Genomic DNA, 23,308 nt, shown 5'->3' on the forward strand with positions numbered 1-23,308 from the left:
ATGCAAGGGAAAGATGGGAACATTCTCAAATTCCTGCGTAGCTGGCTCGCTCCAGTCCTTGCCAGCTGCGGACAGGCCAGCCACAATCCCGGGCCTCTCTTCTCACACCCCACACCCCCTGGTCCCCTCCAGCTTCCCCTGTATCCCAGAAGTTTCTTTCTGGGTGTCTTTTCTGCTTCCTGTTGGAAGAATTCTCAATCATACTACCCACTCCTAACTATTCCCTCAGAGGCCTTTAGCATAGATGAGGGTTTCAAGGCAGAACAGGGATGGCCTTGGATGGGACAGATTGGAACTTTTTACTTACATATGAAGATCATGGAATTGTTCATCCCCTTACCTGCCCAGGCACCTGACCTTTTTGTACATGGTGTATGGTTTGTGAGTTCAGATGGCAGATGGTGAGAGCTGGAAAGGGAAGGTCAAAGGTTAATTCCTGGTAGGTAGCAAGGTCATAGTGCTGAGAGGGATTTGGCTATCTTATCAGAGGATGAAGTGTTCTTTTTTTTTTTTTTAAAGACTTTATTTATTTATTTGACAGAGAGAGATCACAAGTAGACGGAGAGGAAGGCAGAGAGAGAGAGAGAGAGAGAGAGGGAAGCAGGCTTCTTGCTGAGCAGAGAGCCCGATGTGGGACTCGATCCCAGGACCCTGAGATCATGACCTGAGCTGAAGGCAGCGGCTTAACCCACTGAGCCACCCAGGCGCCCCAGGATGAAGTGTTCTTTTTGTGAAAGAGGTTTCCAGGATTAAGAACCATCAATCACCTCTTTTTCCAGAACCTTCCCTCTCCATCGACTCCATTCTTTCATGATGCACTCATTAGTCGAGCACCCAACTCTGTGTGGGGTCTGTACAGAGCCCTCAGAGATAACACAGATTCATGAGATACAATCCCTGTTCTCAAGATGTTCACAGTTTAGTAAGAAAGAAGAATGCAGTTGATCAGTTCATCTAATCCGGTGGCAAGAGCTGTCGGAGAAGGCTGAACTCAGTTCTGTGGGAGCCCCGAGGAAGGACCGGCTGCTGGCCTGGCAGGGTGGGGCGGCTTCCCAGAGAAGGGTGGTATCTGGACAGGCGTTTATAGAACAAGAGACTGAGCGGCCCAACACGGAGATGGAGAATCACATTCCAAGTGGAGGAAACAGCCTGGGAAGGCACGGGAGTGTGAAAGAGCCCGGTGGGGTGGTGGAGGAGTTAGGAATTCAGCAAGAGGAGGGGAGGCTGCACACGGGGCCACCGCTGTGAGCACTGCCGGAAAAGCAGACAAGAGCCAGCTCACGACGGGCTGGAGGGACACGAGAACATGGAGAGTCCGCCTAGTAAACACCAATGCCCTCTCAGATTAGATCAGCTAAGTCCAACCACTTTCAGTCCAGCCAGCATAAAGCTAGGGAAGAGCTTTGGCTGCAGCCTATCCAAGTGGACGCTTTAGGCAAGAAGGAAGCTAGCCCCCAGCCCATGCCAGCCACCTGTAGTGGGTGGGCTCCTTGCATGAACCACGGTCACTCCACCTGTGGGCTGACAGCCCCTTCCCCTGTGTCTGGTCCGCACCTTGTTAACTCCTCCAACAGCCAGCTCCGGCATCTTCTCGGGGATGCCTTCCCTAAAAGCCTCTGGGCTTCCACTGTCATAGAACTTGTCCCACTGTATGCACAGCTCACCCCTGAACAAGGTGGGGGTTGGGGCACCAACCCCACCCCCGCACAAACATCCGCATAGAACTTTTGGCTCCCCCAACACTTTACAGCCGATAGCCCATTGCTGACTTGAAGCCTTAGTAGTAACATAAACAGTCGATGAATCCATCTCTTGTATGTTATATGTATTCTACAACATAATCTTACAATCAAAGAAGCTAGAGAAAACGTTACTCAGAAAATCATAAGGAGGAGAAAATACACATACTGTACTGTAAAAAATCCACTAGTAAGAGGACCTGGACAGTTCAGAACCACGTTGTTTGGGGTCAAATGTATTTCCTCTCTCCATCTTCTGCATTACGCTGGGAGCTCCTCGAGGACAGGGATTGTGTCTTGCCTAGTCATGCCCCTGGCCCACTGGGCAGAAGACCTGATACATAGAAGCTCACTAACTGAGTGGAGAGCAGGCAGTGACATCGCTATTCCGAAGAAGAAGAAGAAGTCATAATGAATGATAATAACAGTCCCTACTTCGTGGGTCAGGTGCCCCACCTCCACCTGTTGGTTCAGGCCTGTAGCCGCAATCCTGCCCTGGACTGCTCCTTTTCCCTCCCCACCCATATCCATCCTGCCCTACAGCCCACCCACCGTATTCCCCACATATTCCCCAAATCTGCCCTTGTGCCCGTGGGCACTGCTTCTGTCTTGGTCCAGGCCAGCATGCTCTCAAAACCAGCAACTGCCAACAGCCTCTCCTGGCCTCTACCTCCAGTTTTGCCCTCCAACCCCTCTGACCCATTCTCCACTCCCATGGCCACAGTGATAATGGTAAAGTGCAAACCGGACCACAGGCATGCCCCGGTTTAAAGGTTTAAAACTTTTCCAGGGCTTTCTTTTGCCCTCTGGGCTCTCAAGGACCCTCATGAGCCTCTCCCTCCCTCTGGGGACTGATCTCCAGGCTCTTGCCTGTCCTGACCAGTTTTGATCTCTGTATCCCAGCCTTGAGGTCTGTGTAAGCAGAGCGGGTATTGGGGAGTCTGGCTTGTGAGTGGCTAGAAGAGGGTGGGGAGCCATAGGGAACAGGGTTGGTAAGGTTGGAAATGATACCTGGGAGGTTTGACCTCGGTGGCTGGACCATGACGTTCATGACCTAATGGGCGCCTGAGGGCTACCCACAGAGTTGTGGGAGTAAAAGGAATACTGTGAGAAAGAGACTGCTAGGGAGGTATGGGGTCAGCACTTAGATCTGCTTTTTGTTTATGACCTACCCTGTAATTGAGCATCTAATATGTGTCAAGCACCAGGCATACTACATATATTATCTGATCTAATTCTATAATAACCCTGAGCGATAGAGATTATTATGAATCCTATTTAACAGCTATGGAAACTGGGGCCTAGAGTGATTAAGTCACTTGTCTAAACTCAGGCTGCAGATAAAAGCCAAATCCAGGGCATCTGGGTGGCTCAGTTGGTTAAGTGTCTCACTCTTGATTTCAGGACTCGGGTCATGCGCTCGGGGTCATGATCTCAGGGTTGTGAGAAAGAGCCCTTGTCGGGCTCCCCACTGGGTGTGGACCCTGCTTAAGAGTCTCTGTCTCCCTTTCCCTCTGCCCCTCCCCCCCAAAAAAGGCCAAATCTAATTGGAACCCTCACTTATCTGATTCCAAAGCCAGGGTCTTTGGACTATACACACACTGCCACTGAGGGAGGGGTTTTGAAGGGTATGAGACCCGTCCAGCTTTAATTTTTCTCTATCTCAAGCCTGGACAAGGGCCAATTGTTCTTTTCAAACGAAAACTTTCTCCACTCCTGTCTTTTTTTCCCTGGATTAAACATCACTGCTAGGGGCCATTAACTCCTAAAGATCCCTGAGAGAAGGCCTAGTGCCCCCCTGAGTTGGGCAGAGGGAGGATGGGATGATGCATGGTGGTGGATGGAGAGGGAAACATGTCAGGATCAAGGCTAAGGTAGGTATGGGAAGGCCACAGAAGACCAAAAGGAATAGATAGGAAAGGAGTGGATGTGAGAAGCAAACTTTGGCTCCTGCTTAGTGCTACCCATGATCAGCCCCACTGGCTCCCTGAATCTTCTCCTAGCCCATGTCAGAACCCCTGAGAACTTGGGTGTATGAGACCATCAATACATCGTAAACCATGGAAGCTTCAAATGATCAGCTCTTAGAGCCACAAAATTGTACAATTCTAGAAGCTTCATGTTCTCATGAAACATAGACTCTTGGAAGCACAGAACTCTCAAATCTTTTTTTTTTTTTTAAGATTTTATTTATTTATTTGACAGACAGAGATCACAAGTAAGCAGAGAGGCAGGCGGGCAGCGGTGGGGAGGGGGTAGCAGGCTCCCTGCTGAGCAGAGAGCCTGATGTGGGGCTCGATCCCAGGACTCCGGGATCATGACCTGAGCCGAAGGCAGAGGCTTTAACCCACCGAGCCACGCAGGCGCCCCAAGAACTCTCAAATCTTTAATCTTTGACACCTAGAGCCTTGGGGTCTTTAACTGTGAAATCATGCATTCATAAGCAGTACCTGGGCAGAAACCTTTGCAGATCAAAGTTCACCTTCCCCCTTATTTTGCAGAGGAGAAACTGAGGCTCAGAGAAGAAAGAGTCTTCCTCATTGTCACACAGTGAATCTGTGGCATAAGGAGCTACAGCTCCTTCCACCAGCCATTAGCCAGGATCAGAGCTAATGCCAGGACTGCCGGGATGGAGGCGGCTGCAGCCTGGCCATTCCTCCCTCTGCCTGGCGTTGGCATGGACTTGGTCACTCACCTCACTAGTATAAGGGGGAGCCCCAGGCAATGCCTCTCACCTTGGAGGGTGTGGTGGGATGGGGTTGTGGCCATAGGAAGCCTCCTGGGGTGCAGGACAGGCCTGCCAGGTCCCCCATGTTCCCAGCCACTGCCAGGTCTGTTGGTGGGGCGGCCTGGGCACAGGCTGAGACATTTTCTCTGTCTCCATGCTCTGAGCAGGCAGTGAAGGGGAGGGGTGCCAACTGGCAAAGGAGCCAGGCTGCAGGGCTGCCCCAAGGAAGGTGGGAGAGGGTTTCTTCAGCAACAAGGCTGAGACCTAAAGCTGCACGTAGTGTCGCAATCGGCCCCTCCCTGGTGGGGGGAGGGGACTGAGGAAGAAAGACATTATTCAGTCCTTGGAGAGTTGGGCTGGCTCTGACAAGCACCCCAGTCGGGGCTGTGTCCCGCCCTCTCTGCCAGCGGAGGCCCGAGAGATAAACACAGCTCATTTGATACGGGCCAGCCGGCCAGCCCCAGCCGGGGCCTTGCTGGGGCCTTGCTGGGAAAGGGATCTGCTGTCTGATTCCCCCCTGTACTTTGGGGAGCTGGGAAGGGGGCAGGGAGGAAGCTAAGCCATGCACTCCTAGGGTCCCCAGCGGCCACAGAAGCACAGACTCTGGAGGTATCATGAATGTGGCCTCAAATCTTTGTTCTGGGAGCCCAAGAGACTGAGCAGGAGGAGCGGTGCAAGGAGCCAGGGGCAGGCCAGTTCCAGCTTCTTACAAGGGAAGCTTTCTAAAGGTTAGGACTGGCCCTGGGGCTCCTCTCCTTGAGAGGGAATTCCTGCCGGGCTGTCCGGCTAGTGTGCTGCTTTCTATGAGTTCTGTGATTCTATGAGTTCAAACGTCTAAGAGAAAGATCTAGAAAGTGGGCAGGAGGAGGTGGGAAAGGCAAACTGTAGATTCTAGACTTCTGGGGGACGAGGAAAGAAAATAGGGAATAGGGTATGGTGGTCTCTGAGGCAGACAGAGGAGCCCCCCGGGCCCTGGGATGGGGGAACAAAGCCAAGAAGGGAGGTAAACTGCAGGGAGTTCTGCCTGGGGGTGGAGTTCTGGGTTCCAATCGCTAGCTGGTTGGCCCAGGCAAGTCACTCAGGCTCTGCATCCTCAGTTTTCCATCTGGTTTTCTCATAAGGATGGTAACGATCCCAATAACCCAGCTGAGAGGGACTGGCTCATCTATTCAAGATGACCCATCTTGCCGGGTCATTGTAACCACAATTATCATAACAATAACATTCAACAAGTGTCAGGAACTGGGCTAAGTAGGCACTTGACAAGCATTACCCAATTTAACGCTCAAAACAATAATGTCAAAAAACAACAACAACAACAACAATAATGTCAATGGAGTAATTAAGTAATTTATATAAACGGAAGATAGTAAATGTTGGCTCCTTTTTCCCTACCTTGATCTCATTTAATTCCACAAAACTCTGTGGCCAGAGTTGTGTTCTGGGCAGCCCACTTCCACCCTAAAAGAGCTCAGATTATCCTTTAGGTAATGGAGAGTTTTCCTGTAGGACTGGTAGCATCCCTTCCAGCTTGTAAAAGTCACCCGCTACCTGTGAGGAGGAGGGGCGGCAGGGTGGGGCGTGGAGCTGGAAGCCCGACCTGGAGCCAGGCTGGGTGTTGATGGGTAAGGCGGGGGGGGGGGGGGGGGGGGGGGGGGGGGGGGGCACAGGCTGGCCGGCAGATGGGCTGTGAGAAGTTAGAGAGAGGTGGTTTCTGGAAAGCAGCCTTGCAGGAGAGGTATCTAACCTAATGAGACAATCTTTCCTCAATCGTCCTTGGAAGCAATCCCTTGCAGATTAACAACTGAGATGCAGATCACAAAAATAACCAATTGACGTGCAGTCACAGAAGTAGCAATGACTATTTTTAAGGATATTTAAAAGTCGGCTTTCTAAGAACCTTGCCCTAGGCGGCCCTTGTTTTCCCAATTCAAACCCTTTCATCACAGCTCGCTGAATAAGGACACAGTAGACTGTGAAAACAGGAAAGCTGCTGTGAGGGGCTTTATTGAAAAGGTGGGTCACAGGACCCAGAGAGAAGGCGTGTGTGTGTGTGTGTGTGTGTGTGTGTGTGTGTGTGTGTGTGTGCGCGCGCGCGCGCACGCATGCGCACACACACACACACACACATGCAGAGATGTAGTAAATAAATAAGCAACATGGGACCAAGGGAGAGGAAGCCAGTGTGATTATGAGGGCAGAAGGAGCACTGAGCTGAGAGTCAGGAGGCGTAGGCTACCATCCCTCCTCGGTGACAGACTTCCTTTGTGACCTTAAAGGTGTAATTTATCCTCTCTGGGCCTCAGATTGTTCATCTAATAACATTTATACCACAATTTAAATCTGTAAGTACTTTTGCAGTTTGACCTTCCTAACTGCCCTATGAGAGAAGTGTTAAGGTTCAGAAAGGGGCAGTGACATACCCAAAGTCACACAGCAAGTGTGTAGTCAAGTTGATGGATTCAGCTATTCTGGGCCCCTGACTGGGAGAGCACATCTGGTGGGTTCTCTTTTGCCTATCTGGTCCAGATGACAGCCTTCCTAGAGCCAGAGACAAGGAGGCATGAAGCGGGGTCTTTGGGCTGTAGCCTCCCGGGACTGACAAAGCACGGGTTGGTCTGCCAGGTCCAGACATGTTCTGCCTTTTCCATGGGAAAAGATACGCCCCCGGTGAGAGCTGGCACCCCTACCTGGAGCCACAGGGCTTGATGTACTGCCTGCGCTGTACCTGTTCTGAGGTAAGTTCCTCTGGCCCCTCTGCCCCCTGTGACGGGTATGCCAGCCCAGAGGGAGGGGGGCCATGCCGCTTCACCAGCGAGTACTCAATACATGGGAGCTTCTGTGCACCTGCCAGAGGTAAGTCACACTGCGTGTCAGTGGTGGGACATGGTTGGGGAGCTGGGGCCCTCCACCTTTCAGCCAGCCTTCCTTCCCCTTTGCTGCTGCTGGCCTCGCCTGTATCCCAGGACAAGAGCCTCTCTGCCCTGACCTCTCTTTCCTTCCTTTCCTTGTGCCCTTTTCTCCAGCCACCTCTCTTGTGCCCGGCCTTAGGATATGTCCTCCCAAGGCCACTAGCTCGAATATTGGTCCTTCAAGGCTTCACCTGCAAGCCACCCCCACCAATAGCCTTATTTGATACCTCACCCGCAAGGGTGTCTTCTTCTGGGATGCCACATAAGTTTCTCAGTCCCTTCCTCCTGATAACTATTGGCCAAGGATGACAGTTATCGGTGCCTGTCAGTCACCAACCCTCCTACATGGAGCCCCTGAGAGCAGACCTTCCTAGGTGCTCACTCAGGCCCAATTTGCTGCCAGAGGCTGAATGAACGGGACAGAGACCAGATCCTCTGGCTCACCTCCCCTCAGCACCCCCCCCCCATGATCCCATCCCAGCACCCTCCGTAGAGCCTTGTACTACCAACTAGGCAGAATAACTAAGATCCCCATGTGGTTCAGAATTCTCAGGCCAGGTATGAGGGTGGAGGAGTAAGGATGGAGGGGGAGTGATTTGGGAGGCTTGCAACACCCATAGCTCTAGTCCAGCTGCCCGGGGCCCAACCTGGTTGGTGTGAGATCCTCAGCTCTCTCTGTCTGGATGCTGGTGCTGGGGGTGGGGAGGGAGGGACAGGGTACCTACCTGGAGCCAGCCCCTTGGTGCCTGTCTTTCCCTGCACAAAGCCAAGAGAGGACTGCAGGAGGTCTCTTAAGATTAAGACAATCCTCAAAGTGAGAGCAGAGAAGAGCTTCTGAGAAGACACTAGGAAATGGAGGTGGGCGGACCAGCCCCTCTCCTGCTTCTGATCACTGGGGTCTCATTCCTCCTGGGATCTGTCCCACAGATTCTCCACTCCTTCTCCTGTGTTGGCCCGAGGCAGAACACTGGTTCCAGCGTGGACACAACCCCCCCACAACTGCCTCCCCTTGGTTCTCCTTAGCACATATGAGGCCAATCAGGCTTTACAAAAAGAACTTTATGAAATATAGCCAGAGAGCAGAAAGAAAACCATAACAGAAAATTCCAGACATATCATGCGGTCCAGTTGACAAAGTCCAAGTTCTGTGATCCACTGGCGTTAATTCATTTCTCCCTCCCTGGAATTCATACACACACCATTTCTCCAACCCAAGGGGCTGTGTGGCTATCTCCAAGATATACCCTGAGTCCCTCCACTTCTCTCCACCATCACTGTTCCCCTAATGAAAGCCACCTTCATCTCTCCCTGGGCTGCTACACCAGCCTCCCAAGGGCTCTCCCTGTTCCCTCTCTAAGTCTGTCCTCCACACAGCAGCTAGGATGATTTTTTCTGCACATAAAACTGACCACGTTCTTCTACTCTTAAAACCCTCTAATAGCTTCTCATTGCACCTAAAATAAAATTCAAATTTCCTGCTTTGGGCACTGCAGAAGCTACCTTCTGCCCTTTTCTCAGACCTTGTCTCCCACCTGCACCAATACTTCAACCTCAGTCCTACCTGGTTGTTCTTCCCCGTCGATGTTTCCCCCACGAGATCTTCTCAGGAACGGTCCCTTCCACTCGCCATCCATCACATACACGTGACCCCTTATGAGGCTTTCTTTGACAGCTGTTATTGAAAGAGTCTAACTTTGTTAACTCAATCCCACCACCCTGTTTTTATTATTACCATAATTTTAACATCTGAAATGATCTTGTTCCTACTTGTTTATTTTTTTATAGACTGTCTCCTACTCCTAGGAATGCAAGTTCTGGGAGAGCAGAAACTGTGTTGGTCTCATTGCTATGTCCCCAGAGCTTAGAAGAGGGCCTGGCACCCAGCAGTCACACTGTAGATACTGAGCCAACAAGTGCCACTCCCCACTCCTCGCCCCGCCCAGTCATCAGAGGTAGCTCAGCATCATGGAAAGGACCCAGATCCTGGAGACAGTGCTCATCAGTTGTGGGGTCTTAGGCAACTTAACCTCTAGGACAGAGGCTCTTCTCTCATTGTGGAAGTGTGGATAGCTGTTCCTACCCTGAGGATTGCTGAGAAGATAAAGAGAGACCATATATTTATATATAAAACAAAGCCCCTACTTAGTGCCCACTCAGTACATGGTAGTTATGACTTCCCTGAGAGTTGATCTGGCTGCAAGGCCTCCCGCCTGGTCCCCAGCCCATTCAACCTTTTGCCTGTCTCTGACTTATTTCCGGCTGTACGTTGCTGATTGTCTCTACCCCTTGGCTCCTCTAAGACCATAATCAAGAGAGAGATTCTAACTCTTCAGGTCACACAGTTCCTTGAATTCTACTCTAGTTACTCAATTGAGGGGCTCAGACTCTAGAAGGCCCCTTTTGGGGCTCAGACCAATTCTACAGACTCTGAGATGCCCCTTAGTACTAATGAGTCCTTGCGATCTGTCCATCTTGAGGAGCAGTGACCCCAGAGGGCCTGGCGTCTGGTCCAGGGTTTTCCATGGGGCAAGAGGTGCTGGGGGGAAACTCGGTGGGCAGGGGGCCTGGAAGCAAACCTGTCAACTTCACAGTTGGACAAAGCTGGCTCCCTTCATCTAACAAAGAGGCCCTCTATCACTCCTCTCCTGGCTCTCATTTATTCACTCCCTCCTTCATCCAGACTGTAACAGGCACTGGTTTGGAGCAAGGCCCTGAGCTGACGATTCAGTGATGAACAGACCAGGACTGATCCTTGTTCTTGGGAATCCGCAGTTGAATAGACAAGACTGATGAAAATGATTCATTACAACACAGAGGGGAGAGTCAGGTGGTTGGGCTGACAGACCCTATCAGGGGCAGTAGCCTCTCTCTCTTCAGCTCTTCTCTTTCTGCTCATCCCCCTCTCTCTCTAGCTCTCTGTTTCTCTGCCCCAGTCTCTTTTGTTTGTTGTACATGAAAAAGCATAAGAACTTTGGGCCCCTCCTTTGCTGGTGCCAGCTCTGAAGCTTTGCATAACGTTACCCAAACCTCCCAGAGATTCAGGGAGTAGATCACAAAGCCCTGAGTCTTCTCCACATCAGTTTTCTAGTCATGTCCCCATCCCTGTCACCTGCCCTCTCTTAACCATGAATCTCAGGCCCAGAGGGAAAAGAATGAAGTCCCCGAGCTAAAACAACAGTCAAGATCAAAGTCAAAATAACTCCAGCCTTTTACTCATACTTCTTAAACACCAGGAAGGGGACACAGGTCTGTGCAAATCCATGCACACTGCAGTCCCCTCCATGGTGGGGCATGTGAGTAGGGGAAGGGGAGGGACTGGACAAATCGAGTTGATTGCTTTTCTCCTGTCACAGGTTTAAAATGAGCATAGTGTTCCACAGCTGGGATGGGGTTTGGGGAGAGGATGGGTTCATTTGGGAGGCCACAGTTCTTTGGAATCAGGACCAACCCCCTGTGTCCCCTTCAGAGTGCCCATGTGAGCTGTTACCGCCTCCACTGCCCACCTGTCCACTGTCCCCAGCCTGTGACCGAGCCACAGCAGTGCTGTCCCCGGTGTGTGGGTAAGTAGCCTCCTTCCTCCCCCTTGCTCACTGACCCTTATCTCCATCCCAATGTGGGCTTCTGGCTGAGGGGGGCTCCTGGAATGAGCGGGGGCAGACTGTAGCCATCAGAGGGTCTGGAGGCAACAAAGGTACTCAGGGGAAGAAACATCCTGGATCCCCAAGGAGGGCTGGGGTAGCCACAAACTTCTCATTCCTAAGTAACTGGGCTTAGCAGGAGGAGGGAGAAAATGTAGAAAGTGGCTGAAGGAAACAGCGGTGTGGTTGGCCCAGGGATGGCACGCTTGGGCCCCAACCCTCTCTGGCTGACCAGAGCTAGAGAGAGTGGACATGTCCTGTGTCAGTGCATGAGGGAGCCGGGGCTGGCAGGCCCTGTAGGGAGATGCCAGGATTTCCACCCTGGGGCTGGGAATGACCCAAGGAGTTAGAGCACATGTCCCTGGACAATCCCCACAGTGCTGAGGTTCAGGTACTCTACACATCTTCATGCTAAATGTCTATGATTTTAAGATTCTAAGAGCATCTGAGACTGGAATTCTAGGAAATAGAGGTAAAAGAGAGGAGAAGAGAGGCAGTCTGAGAAGGAATTGGCATAACCAAGTGTATATGTAACCAAATGGCCAACGAGGGTCACCCAGTGGGGAGACCATGTCGAGAGGAAAATCAGTGCTTAGAAGCATCAGGAAGGTGATCAAACATGGCTCCAGACTATGGTCTCCAGGCTCTACAACCAGGGCTCTCTTGGTGAGCTGGGGATCTGTGTGGAGTAAGTGTGTAAAGGGACTCATTTTCCATGCGGGAGCCCAGTAGGGATCTCACCATGGCTCTGACTTGGGTCATAGATGTCCTTGGGTCTGGCTTCCCTCAGGGAGCAGGGGCTCTGAGCTTCATCCTGCCCGGTGAGGGGGGTATCATGTTTCCTCCCTGGTAGAGGCTCACTCCAGGAGTCCTTACCTCCTCTTGCTGACTTTGTGCCTTGGCCCCTTCCCTCTTCCATGCTCCTCTCTCCTTCTCCCTGTCCCTGCCCTGTCCCTTCACCTTCCTGGCTCAATGGTTCTCCAGCACTCAGCTCAGCCATCGGCTCCTTCAGGAAGCCTTCCCTGACCAGCCCCCAGCCCCTGCTCCCAGCTCCTGAGTTAAGGGTTCCTTGTCTATGCTGACAACTGATGCCTGCATCTGCCTTAGCCCTTACCATACTAGTGTCACTGCCTGTAGAGTGTCTCTCTACCCAATTACATTGTGAGTTTCTGGGTGGGAGGGCCTGGGTCTTACTCTGCACTCCATTCCCAATGCCTAGCCTGGTGCCTGGTACACAGAAGGCGCTTAGTAAAGGTGTCTTGAGAGAATGAGTGGGTTCTATCAGGACTGGAAACTAAAACCCTACAACCTGGCAGGATGAGGACAGGCTAACTGGCAGGTGCTGAGGAGCAGGGCTGTGGTGGCCAGTGAATGATGGAGCTTACACCAAGCACAGGGCCAGTCCAGATCATTCCAGCTGACTCCACTAGGATCTAACTCAGCATGGGACCTTATTTTGTTCACTGCTGTATCCCCACCACCTAGAACAGTGCCTGGCACTAGAGAGGATTCCTGGATATGCTCACTGAACAGGCAATGAACTAACAAAGGTCCCCACCAAGTGGGGCTCAGTGGAGCTGAAGCTTCTGGCCTTGCATTCCTGCTCTTGTCAGGGCCAGCTCAGACACTGAGGGGCTGAAAGGCCATGGTGGGGAACCATGAGAGGGAGTGACATGGTCAGATGTAGGTATCAGCGAGACTTCTTGATTGGTTAATATGAAGACTGGCTGGGAAGGCTGAGGCCAGAACTTGGTTGAAGTGCCAAGATAGAATAAGATGCTGAATCTTCAGGAAAGCGGCCCGGTGAATTTTGACAAAGCTTTTGGAGCAATGTGAAACTTCATTTTCTTCTCCCCTCCCCCAACTGCAGAACCTCACACCCCCTCTGGGCTCCGGGCCCCCCCAAAGTACTGCCAGCACAATGGGACCATGTACCAACACGGAGAGATCTTCAGTGCCCACGAGCTGCTCCCAGCCCGCCTGCCCAACCAGTGTGTCCTCTGCAGCTGTACTGTAAGTCCTTCTGCGTTCTCTTAAGCACAGGCTGGCACAGAGAGGCCTGAAAGACACAGTGGTGTGGTATGGGGGGGAATAGCGTTCCTCCTGGTCAAAGCCAAGTGAGAGTAGATGGGCTCTGGGGGAAGGGAACATCTGGGCTTCAGAATGTCCTGCCCGTCTCTGACCTTTTGCAGCCCCATGAGCTGCCTGATACCGCACGCTTACCTTGTACACTCACATTTGCCCACTCTGTGTTCCCCGGTAGACTCTGCACTCCTCGAATGGAGGGACCATGCCCAGTTCATTTTTGTATCTTCCGCTGCTACCGGCTCAGGGCCTGGCACAAAGATGTCTATAATGACTGCTGAATGAATAAGTGAATGAGTGAATGATCAGTCCTGGGGTACAGAGACAGGTCAGACTGTTCGTTGCAAATGGATATGATCTGAACTCGCTTAAGCTCCTCCTGCTGTGGTCAGAGTTGGGCCTAGGCACAGGAAGAACGGACCCTGCAGTGTTCCCAGGGGACAGAGACTGAAGCCAAGCAGGGCCTGATCTGGAAAGTCTCTACCCTCCTCCTTGGTGGGCTCAAGTGTGGCCCTGCTTTAGGCTGACAGATGGCTTTCAGCCATCCTATTCATCTGAGATTCTGAATCTTCAGGTATCTGTGCAGCAGAGCAAACAACTTCCAAATACTAAGGAGTGGCCACTTACAACTCAACGTAGAGAGCAATTATTTTTTACAGGGCTTAAGCCTCTTCCAGCAGTTTAATATAGCATACCTGCTGGTTCGTGGAGATGCCTTGTATTTCCATACAGTACCCCAAGGCCCTAGGAGCAAGCAATCACCGTTCTTATTTTTCAGATGAGGAAACTGAGGCTCATATCAGTTAAGTAACTTGCCTAAAGTCACACAGCTAGTTAAGTGGCAGAGCCAGAGTTCAGGGGAGGGCTGCATGACTCCAAATTTCACGTTCCCTTCTTCCCTGTATTGTGCTGCTTCCTGTAAAGGACAAGGGCCTGGATGAGGAGGAGTCTGTGGGACGAGACAGAATGATGGCATGGCGGTGGGGTGGTGAGAACATTCTTATGATTCCTTGTCCCTTCTCCTTGGACACTGGGGTCTCCCAGTTTCTTCTCTTCCTTGTTTAAATGGGACTGGCTTGACTCCTGGCCTACTTCTGAGCCTCACTGCAAAAGGCATAGGGAAAGGACTCAAGGTGATGTCATTTCCTGCCAGGGACATCATGCCTTCCGGTTTGAAAAGGGTTTTCACAACTACTCACTCACTTGCTCTTTACAACCCAGATGGGAGGGCTCCCTTTCCATCAAAGAGAAAAGTGAGGCCCAGAGAAGAGAAGTGACTCACCAAAGGATTCCCAGAAGGCCTTTTCCTCAGCAGTGTTGCCTCTCCAGGCTGGGTCCTGAAGCTGGGGACCTAGGGTTTTCAGGAAGAGCAAGATCAGCTCAATGGGTGTCCCATGGATCTCCCTCCTCTCTCTGGATCCCCTGTCCCAGGTCAGGGGAGGAGGGTGTTGACTTCAGCAGAAAAAGCCTGCAGGCTGGGCTCCAGTCGGCTCTTCTGGGTTGCATTTCTAATTTCCGGTTTCAGGCAGTTCAGGCCCCTCTTCGGGCCCTCCTTATCTGTAGGATGGAAGAATCCCATCTCACCAGGTTGCTATAAGAGATGAGGGAGAGACAGGGTCTGAAAACCCTTTAGAAGTTGAAGGATTAATGTTACCTCAGGGCTGGGGACCAATTGGGGAGGGTACAGGGGACCCCTCCTCTGAGCTGGCTGGGCCTTGCCCAGGAGGCTCTGCTGCTCCTTTCTTCTCCCACTTCAAAGGACACCTCAAAGCCATTTGCCCCCAGGGCAGGGTCTCTTCTAACCCCGAGGCTGTTCCTCATTGGAGTTCATCTCCCCTTTGCTCTGTCAGGAAGGCCAGATCTACTGTGGTCTCATGACCTGCCCAGAACCAGGCTGCCCTGCACCTCTACCACTGCCTGCCTCCTGTTGCCAGACCTGCAAAGGTGAGTCTGTCCCTAGATCTGAGTGTCCACCCAGCCCACCCCAGGGCCCTAGCCATGGACTATTAGAGGCGGAGGAACCTCAGCTAGTGAAGGGCAAATGGCTTGCGCAGAAACAAGTGCACAGATGGTCACACCGTACCCTGTGGGTTGAGGTAGTTTGGGAAATCTTCCTGGAGGAGGCAGCACTGGGGGAAGGGAGGGCTTCATAGTAGAATGCTTCTCCAGATGTTCGCATTGTGGAAGGGCACTGGACCAGGCGTCAGGTGACTCCAGTTCAGTCCTGGTTCCTCCAGCTAATTCCTGCCCATTCCTTCCCCTCTTTGGGCTTCAGCAGTGTCACATATGCACTGAGAGGCCGGCCTCGGTGATTCCTAATGGACTGTCTGATTCCAGTGTTCTTAGTCTTTGAACCAAGACTACCAGACTGTATGTGAGGCGAGGGCTGGATAGAGAGAATCCCTCTCAGGGCCTTGTGTGCTGGGACCCCACAGGGTGGAAGATAGAGTCCCAGGGTGTTCCAACTGAAAGGACAGAGGGCCTGGAGGCTGGTGCCTGCGAATGGATAGTATACCAAGGCCTGATGACTTCAAGTGTGGCTGGATAGGGTGGCTTCCCAGGGGGATGCACGAAGTAGGGCTGCAGGGATGGGATGCTGGGCCCATGGGCCATCCATAATGGGCACTGAATAAGATGCGCCGGCCCAGCCAACAAGTTCAGTCCTAATGGTGACCAGGAGGTCAGTGTGGGGAAACTGAGGCAGTAACCCAGTTGTGGGGAATGTGTCAATCCGAGGGTGAGGAGAGGTTGTAATGGGAAGTGGGAATGAGGTCCCAGAGGGGCAGAGGGACCTGCTGGTGTGCAGGGACTGCAGAAGTGGCATGAGACCTGGGGAGTGAGGGCCTGCAGGGCTCTGGTCTACAAGGCTGAGGAGGTGGAGGCTGACCCAACTTCCCTTTGGGTTTCCAGATGGGTCAGGTGAGAGATCAGCTGAAGAGGACACTACGCAGTCACAGCATGGGGTGGTGAGTGCACAAGGTGGGGAGAGGGGGTGAGGGCGGCTGGTAGCCACGGCCTAAAGCCCAGGACTCTGGGGGCAGGCGGTACCATTACTGTCGCCATTTCTCATCTGTCCCCTAGATCAGCAACATGAGTTCCACCATGTTCCAGCCCCTCTCCCCAGTCTCCCATCATGGCTGCTGGGTCAACAGGAGCCTGGGAGAAAGTACCCTGATGTATAAGAGCAGGCCCCAAACTGCCCGATTTCCCTCCTGAGAAATACTGTGACACTGTTCTATCTGAGGCTAGATAGCCTTGTGTCTGTCCTTAGTTCAGGCTGCCTCTGGGCAGCACATTCCCCCGAGGAAATGGCCTCTGTCTTGGCCCAGCCTTCCCCACCCAGCCCCTGATGTACTGGTTCTTTGTTTGGTGGCTACCTCTCTGTCCTCCCCTCTGTCTTGGCCCCTCTCCATCTCTGTCTGGAGTTAGGATGAGCTAAACTGGCCCGCTTTCTCTGGTCAGAGAGGAAAGGGGTAGGAGGATGGACTTACACACTGACTCAAGTCCCCAACCTCCCTCTGTGCTGTGTCTACAAGGGGAACAACTCCACCTCCTCTCTCAGCCTGGGGCACCTGGACCTTGAGGGACTGGAGGCTGGCTTTCTGTGCTCAGGGACTCCCCAGGGGTCTGAACTAGCGAGCTCCCCCTTTATCTCTGCCATTCTATCCCCTCCCTAGGAGGCAGTATGCTAAGAGAAGCCTACCCAGGCTTAGTTCCAGGCCCTGATTAGCTACTTACTGGATGATGTGAGCAAGTCCCATTAGAGGGCTGGGCTCCTCGATTCCATCTTGCCACTATTTCACTTGACAAACATTTCCTGGGAGCCTCCTATGTACCTGGGCCTGTTTTGGGGCCAGAGATAGTTTCCTGGGAGCTGAATAGGCTGAATCTGGCCAGTCTCTGACTCAGAGATCATGTGGGCAGGAAGGGGCCATAGAAGAAGAAATATGAGTGACTCGGTATCAGCGAGGTGGGTAATAAGCCCACTTGCTCCTCTGCGTTGGCCTGGAGCTGCCCAGTCCTCTAACCATGAGCTGTGCTGCTCCTGTCTCATTACACCGCCCTTACCACAGATCCTTTGCTATCACTGCCAGTCTGCCTAAGACCTCATCTGGAGGGACAGGGTCTCAGGATCTTAGGTTCCAGGGGCTCAAGAAAGCGGGCTCTGGGGACCAAGGGTCTCCAGGTGGGGCCTGCTTTTAGTCTTCTGCTCTGTGGGATTCTGGGGCCTGGTGAGATCTTCAGAGGCCCATCTTTTCTCCAATCAACAAAATCTCCTCAAAGAATTCCCCGACTCTTAACTCGCTAGAGCCTCACCTCCCATTTCTTAAATATGAAGCTTCCCAGGTCCCTGATCGTGGTGTCTCCCAGATCAAGACCTCAGCACCCTGTGTTCACTCCAGCCCCAAGGCCCTGGCTCTGACAGGCCTGAGAAGGGCTTGGTGGAGGCTGGATTTCCAAACCATCGTCCTCTGAGAGTTTTCAAAGATTCACTGTCTGAGAACATCTTGGGCCACATCCAGATCTTTTCATCCCTAGTGTGTGCCTCTCTTTACTAGGAAGTGATGGTGGTGTCTGCTGTAGGCCTCACCACAGCCTGTCTTGCTGCTCCTCTGTGGGCACGGGCCCGTCAGTGATCCTCATTCCTCCTGCCATTTGCAGAGACATTCCCAGGATCCGTGTTCGGGGGACAGTGGGAGAAAGAGAGGCCTGGGCACCCCAGCCCCCACTGGTCTCAGCTCTCCTCTGGGCTTCATCTCTCGCCACTTCCGACCGAAGGGGGCAGGCAGCACAACAGTCAAGATTGTCCTGAAGGAGAAACATAAGAAAGGTGGGGATGGGAACCTCCTCTGATCCCTAAGGTGGGAAAAGGGGGCCCCGACTGTTCCTGCCTTCCATCCCTGCAACCCCCCACCCTAGCTCAGTGCTTCCCTGATCCCAACTTGGCCAGGAGCTTGTAGATTCCTAAAACATCAAAACTGGAGGGTCCTGAAAGGGCACCAATGTTCAGAGTACTGAGACACAGAACCAGCCCTAGAACCAAGACCATGGGGCAGCACAACAATATTTTCTGAGCCTCTGCCATGTCTTTGCTGAGAATAGAGGGCACAGAACAGAGAGATGAAAAGTGGTCCTTGTCCTGGAGGGGCTTCAGACATGGAAATAAATACAATAGAAGCAGTGAGAGAAAGGCAAAGGAAGGAGGGAGCAGAGGGAGGCTGCCGGCAGATGGGCAGAATAGCGCAGGGAAGGAGCAGCAGAAGGGGAGGAAAGCAGGCTCAGCTGTGAAGCTACCTGTCACAGCCCCTTTAGGACTCATGGGACACTGAGGCTAAGAAACGGGAAGGGACCTGCCCGAGCTCACACTGCCAGGTGAGGACAGAACTGGGTCTAAGAACTCCCCCTGCCAGAGGTGCCCGTAAAGGGCAAGGGGAGAACTCTCCATCTTCAGCAAGAACATACTGGGCCCATACTGGGCTGGGGTCAGCCCTGAGTACTGCAAAAAGGGAGAAGGCAGGGACAGGGATCCAGTTCTATACCCGGCCTCCACTTTGCAGGCAGTGTGGCTGGGCCAGACCGGTGGAGCAGGGGCTCCCCAAGTTCCTGGGCCCCACCCATTCCTAGGACTCTGGCCCAGGTCCGCGGCACTGACCCTCCTCCCTTCCTGCCCTCCTTGGCCCAGCCTGTGTGCACAGTGGGAAGACATACTCCCATGGGGAGGTGTGGCACCCAGCTTTCCGCTCCTTTGGACCCCTGCCCTGCATCTTGTGCACCTGTCAGGATGGCCACCAGGACTGCCAGCGGGTGACCTGTCCCACGGAGTACCCCTGCCATCGCCCTGAGAAAGTGGCCGGGAAGTGTTGCAAGATTTGCCCAGGTACAAAGAGATGCTGGGGACAGGGAAGGCAGTGGGCGCTGAGTCCCTCTCCCTGGGGCACAGGTACTTGGTACATCTCCAACACGGGGGGGTCAGGCTGCAGGGGCTTTAGACATACGGGAGTGGAAAATGGCTCACAAAATACTGGCCTTAGAGAACCGATTCAGAGACTCTAGCACGCATACACAGAATCAGTCAATCTGGTGCCAGAGGCACCAGAACTTTCCCAAGGACTTTAAAGACTTTAAAGGGGAAGTGGGACCAGTGGCCTAGCTTCCTGGGCTCACCAGGCAGGGGTAGGGAGGGGGCAGAGTGTTCATGATCTCCTTGTCTTCCCCAGAGGACAAGGCAGACCCTGGCCCCAGTGACATCAGTGCCACCAGGTGTCCGAAGGTGCCAGGCCATGTCCTCATCCACACATCAATAGCTCCAAGCCCAGACAACCTACATCGTTTTGCCCTCGAGCATGAGGCCTCTGAGCAGGTGGAGATCTACCTCTGGAAGCTGGTAGAAGGTGAGCATTGGCCTCCTCCTAGCCGGGCTTACCTCTGGCCTGTCCCCCTTACCAGTCGCCTTAGGAGCATTTTGTGGATCAAGGGCCTCCAGCCCAGGAAGACCCGCCTCTGGCTACCCTTCTAGATTTAAGTCTCCAATTCCAAGAGAGAGGGAGACAGAGATTGGGCCTGTGATTCTCTGACAGTTCTGATAAGCTCATCCACTCGCCAAGGCCAGAGACTCGAAGTGCTCCCTCTTCTGGGAGGAAGGGGTTGTTGCACTTGCAAGGAAGCCAGGAAAAGGGTAATGCCTATGGGGGGGGCACATCTCCTGGTAGAGGGTTAGCACGCAGTGAGGGGAGAGCTTTTCAGACAGAAGGGCCTTCACAGCGTCTGCAAGGCAAGAGGGCCTGCCTGAAGGCTAGTCTCATTCAGCCTTTTCCGTATGGTGGATTCTAGCCTTCCAATAAGTTGACGTCAAAACATAGCTCTCGTTCCATGAGAAACTCACCGGCGGTACCAGGATGCTCAGATCACCAGCTGAAGGTCAAGAGGCATTGTCATTGAGAAGGAAATTGCTGAGAGTTGGGCTTTTAGGTTCCTCTTGCCAAACATAGATCCCCTGGGTGGAGTAAAACAAACCAAACTCTTTAAGTGTGAGTTAGCTGTAAGGTCACTTTTCTCTCCCGCTGGGTCTGGCTGGAGAGGGTGGGGGTGGGGGAGGGGATGGTAATACTGATGGTCAGGAGGATAACCGATGTGTGGAGCACTTCAGAGTTTACAAAGTGCTTCACATTCATGATCTCATTTGATCCTCAACGATCCTGAGAGTTAGGTATTATTATCCCCATTTTACAGATGAGGAAACTGAGGCTCAGAGAGGTGAAGTACCTGGCCCAAGGCCACACAGCCAGTAAGTGGAGGACGGGAGCTAGAGCCCGTGTCTTGTGACGTCAGATGCGGCTCTTTCCCTGCTCTACTCTGCCTCCTGTCCTAGGAGGAATGGACGAAGAAAGCGGAGCTGTTCAGCCTGGAGAAGAGAAGACTCAGGGGGACAGGACCATTGGCTTCCTGGCTCTGAAGGACTGCCCCAGGCAGGGGGAGCGGTTGGGTTCTGAGTGACTGCAAGGGTCAGAACAACAAGCGGGGGCTTTGAGAATCAGACAGCCTTGAGTTTGAATCCCGGCTCTGCTCTTTCTTAGCTGTGTGGCCTTGGGCAATCACTTGACCTCCCTGGGCCTCAATTTTTCTTCTGTTAATTGGGAAGGAGGGTTTTTGGAGGATTAAATGAAATAACATGGGTACAGCCCTGACCTACAATAGGTGCTAATAACATCAGTACCTTCATCCCACCTACTCAGAATTACAGAGAAGCATGTTTCCACCGATGAGGGGAAGCACTTTCTCATACCTAGACCCTTTCTGTCAAAGAAGGGAGGGAGCAAGCTCAGTTCACAGGGGTGTGCAAGCAGCGGCTGGTGGGGGCTCTGCCACAGCCGAGGAGTTAGATTCAGGAACACTTATCATTGTTTTGTGCCTTGAGGTCCCCTCAATCCCTGGGCAGGTGCAGGTTTACTTCAGACCTCCCCCCAACCCCACAAGGTACTGGGACCACAGAGAGCAACAGATCCCAGTCTCTGTCCATGGGAACCCAGGACTTAGTGATTTGGATGCAGCAGGAATTCCCCGGGCTGAGCTGTCAGGTTGGAAGGCTTCGTGGAGGAGGAAGCATTAGGAAGGCAAGAGGAGCACAATGAAGGCAAGGGTGGCAGTGGGAGCCTCAGACAGGCCCCAGAGCCTCAGGTTCCATGTGCTATGCTCTCCCCTGCGATTGGGGTATAGTAGGCCCCTTTGCTAATGTCTTTCATTTTCATCCATCTAAGAAACCTGAGGGATATGTATGAACGTACCATCCTGCAGATAAAACTGAGTCTGAAAGGCAAAACCACTTGCTCAAAGTCACACAGTTTAAGCAGTCAAGCAAAGATTCAAACCCAGGTCTGACTCTCCCCAGTGCCACCTCCACGGAAGTGACCTAATGCTTTCAGAAAGGTGCCTAAGGAAGGCCAAGATGTGCCCAGGATGGTGCAGACTAGAGCGCTGTAGCTCAAGGCCAATCTCACTACCACCAGACCCAGCAGAAAAGGAGGAGGTGCCAGGCTCTACCCTCCTGACACTGGCAAACATGCCCGACCCCCATCTCCTGACCCTCTGGGCAGCCTAAGCGCCTCACCAGTCTCCTCTCTGCCCCACACTGTGGGGGTCAAATCAAACACTCCTGAGGTCTGTCAGTGGGAAACCCTATTTCTTCACCCAGAGGTGAAATGGCCTGGAGAACTGGCCTGGAGATGCCGACACCCAGACTCAGGGAGGCCAGGCCACCATGAGGCCAGCCTCAGGCCCCAGAAACTGGCTTATTGTGAAGACCCTTTTTGATTCTGGAGTTTCAGAGTAGAGGAACCTCAGGGATCCTGATTCCAGCCCCTGTCTAGGAAGGAAGCCCCCTACAGCCTCCTGCATGGTCTCCAGCCCTTGGCCCCACCTAGAAAGGGTCTATCTTCACACTGAGCTGAGTGTCACCTGCCGGTACCATCTCTGCCCTGGACGTTCACAGAGTCCAACTAGCTGCCTTCAGACCTGGCCCACCCTCCAATGCCATGGCCATGCTCCTCAGCCAGCTCTCGATTCCAGATCCAAGAGCACAGTTCTTATGCTCATGCTTTATAGGCTACAGTGTGAAGACCTCCCCTCATCCCTATTACCTCCTCTCTAATCTGTGTTCCGGGGTGTGTGCAATGGCAGGCCTGGGCAGAAGGACCTATTGCCATCTCGAGCTTGTGATGTAGCCTGGGCCTCCGGAGCGAGTCTCTCCCATAGCCTGGTCCCTGGCATCTGGACTAGGGGTCCTGAGAATGATGCTAGACATTCCCAGCCTCCTGGACCTTAGTGCTGAACGTTCTCCTCAGTGGCATCCTACTCAGATTTCCATAAGCAAGGCCAGTTCTTAGTTTTCTTGAGAGCTGTGCTGGCCTAGCAGAGGCCTTGCTGTCACATCTGTTCTTTCTGGCCACAGACCCTGGCAGTCACAGCTGGTGCAACTTCATAGCCCATGTGCTCGGGACCTCAGGGCCAGGTGTGGTGCCTGTGGCCAGCTTCCCATGGGACACAAACATCAGGAGATCCAGCTAATGCCTCGTTCCCTTTAGGGCCCGGGCTAGACAGGGTACTCATATGTTTCCTTACCCATCCATTCATTGAGGGATCATCCACTCATTTGTTCATTCACTCACTTGTCTTACATGACTAATGTGGGTCAGGCTCAGGGGAGTCAGAGAGGAAAATCCTGCAGGAGTAACCGGAGGAGGCAAGGACAGACACAATGAGAGCACACTGGAAAGAGGTCTAATCACCAACAGAAGCTAAGAACTGTGGGTGCCCCAGGGAGGGGAGATCAAGGAAGACTTCCCAGCCAAAGCTTAGAGGATGCATAGGAGTTCATCTGGTGGCAGCAGGAGAAACAGAAGTCAACGGGAGAAGGAGTTGAAGCAGCGGGGGTGGCCTATGTAAAAGCTGGGGACCCTCAGGGTACTTTAAGTAGTCCCTTAGGCCTGGAGCACAGGAAGGCCGCTAGGGGCTGGGTGAACAGAGCCTCATGCTGAAAGGGGGCCTACCACTCTGATGCTTGACATTCCTTGGGAGTCTGATGAGCACACCTACCGATTTTTATCATACATTTTATAACCAGAAAAAAAGCATGACCAGTCCATATGGGCTCCCTCCCACACACACACACACTGTGGACAGGTGAATAGTGTGAGAGGGTCAGCAGAGAGG

The 23,308-nt window shown here is 52.9% G+C and overlaps 3 protein-coding genes across 4 annotated transcripts in view; 1 reads left to right on the forward strand and 2 right to left on the reverse strand.

The window, feature by feature from the left end:
- RNF169 (ring finger protein 169) overlaps positions 1-462 on the reverse strand; it is a 104,870-nt gene extending 104,408 nt beyond the window's left edge. The window contains exon 1 of the mRNA XM_047690996.1: positions 341-462. Coding sequence (XP_047546952.1) covers positions 341-369 — 29 coding nt within the window. The 5' untranslated portion in view covers positions 370-462. The remainder of the gene's footprint in view (positions 1-340) is intronic.
- Positions 1-23,308, forward strand: part of CHRDL2 (chordin like 2) — a 29,947-nt gene that overhangs the window by 5,395 nt on the left and 1,244 nt on the right. The window contains exons 2-10 of one of the 2 annotated variants that reach the window (XM_047691003.1): positions 7,093-7,205; positions 10,846-10,939; positions 12,888-13,030; positions 14,953-15,046; positions 16,013-16,068; positions 17,765-17,933; positions 18,786-18,980; positions 19,321-19,494; positions 20,333-20,387. In XM_047691003.1, the coding sequence (XP_047546959.1) occupies positions 7,093-7,205; positions 10,846-10,939; positions 12,888-13,030; positions 14,953-15,046; positions 16,013-16,068; positions 17,765-17,933; positions 18,786-18,980; positions 19,321-19,494; positions 20,333-20,387 (1,093 nt within the window). The remainder of the gene's footprint in view (positions 1-7,092; positions 7,206-10,845; positions 10,940-12,887; positions 13,031-14,952; positions 15,047-16,012; positions 16,069-17,764; positions 17,934-18,785; positions 18,981-19,320; positions 19,495-20,332; positions 20,388-23,308) is intronic. The other variant, XM_047691002.1, reaches the window with a different exon arrangement.
- POLD3 (DNA polymerase delta 3, accessory subunit) overlaps positions 17,794-23,308 on the reverse strand; it is a 120,112-nt gene continuing 114,597 nt past the window's right edge. The window contains exons 12-13 of the transcript XR_007120880.1: positions 19,986-20,096; positions 17,794-17,911 (exon numbers count right to left, since the gene is read on the reverse strand). The gene's annotated coding sequence lies outside the window, so the exon portion shown is untranslated. The remainder of the gene's footprint in view (positions 17,912-19,985; positions 20,097-23,308) is intronic.

This window comes from Lutra lutra, chromosome 10 (assembly GCF_902655055.1).
Source record: "Lutra lutra chromosome 10, mLutLut1.2, whole genome shotgun sequence".
NCBI lineage: Eukaryota > Metazoa > Chordata > Mammalia > Carnivora > Mustelidae > Lutra > Lutra lutra.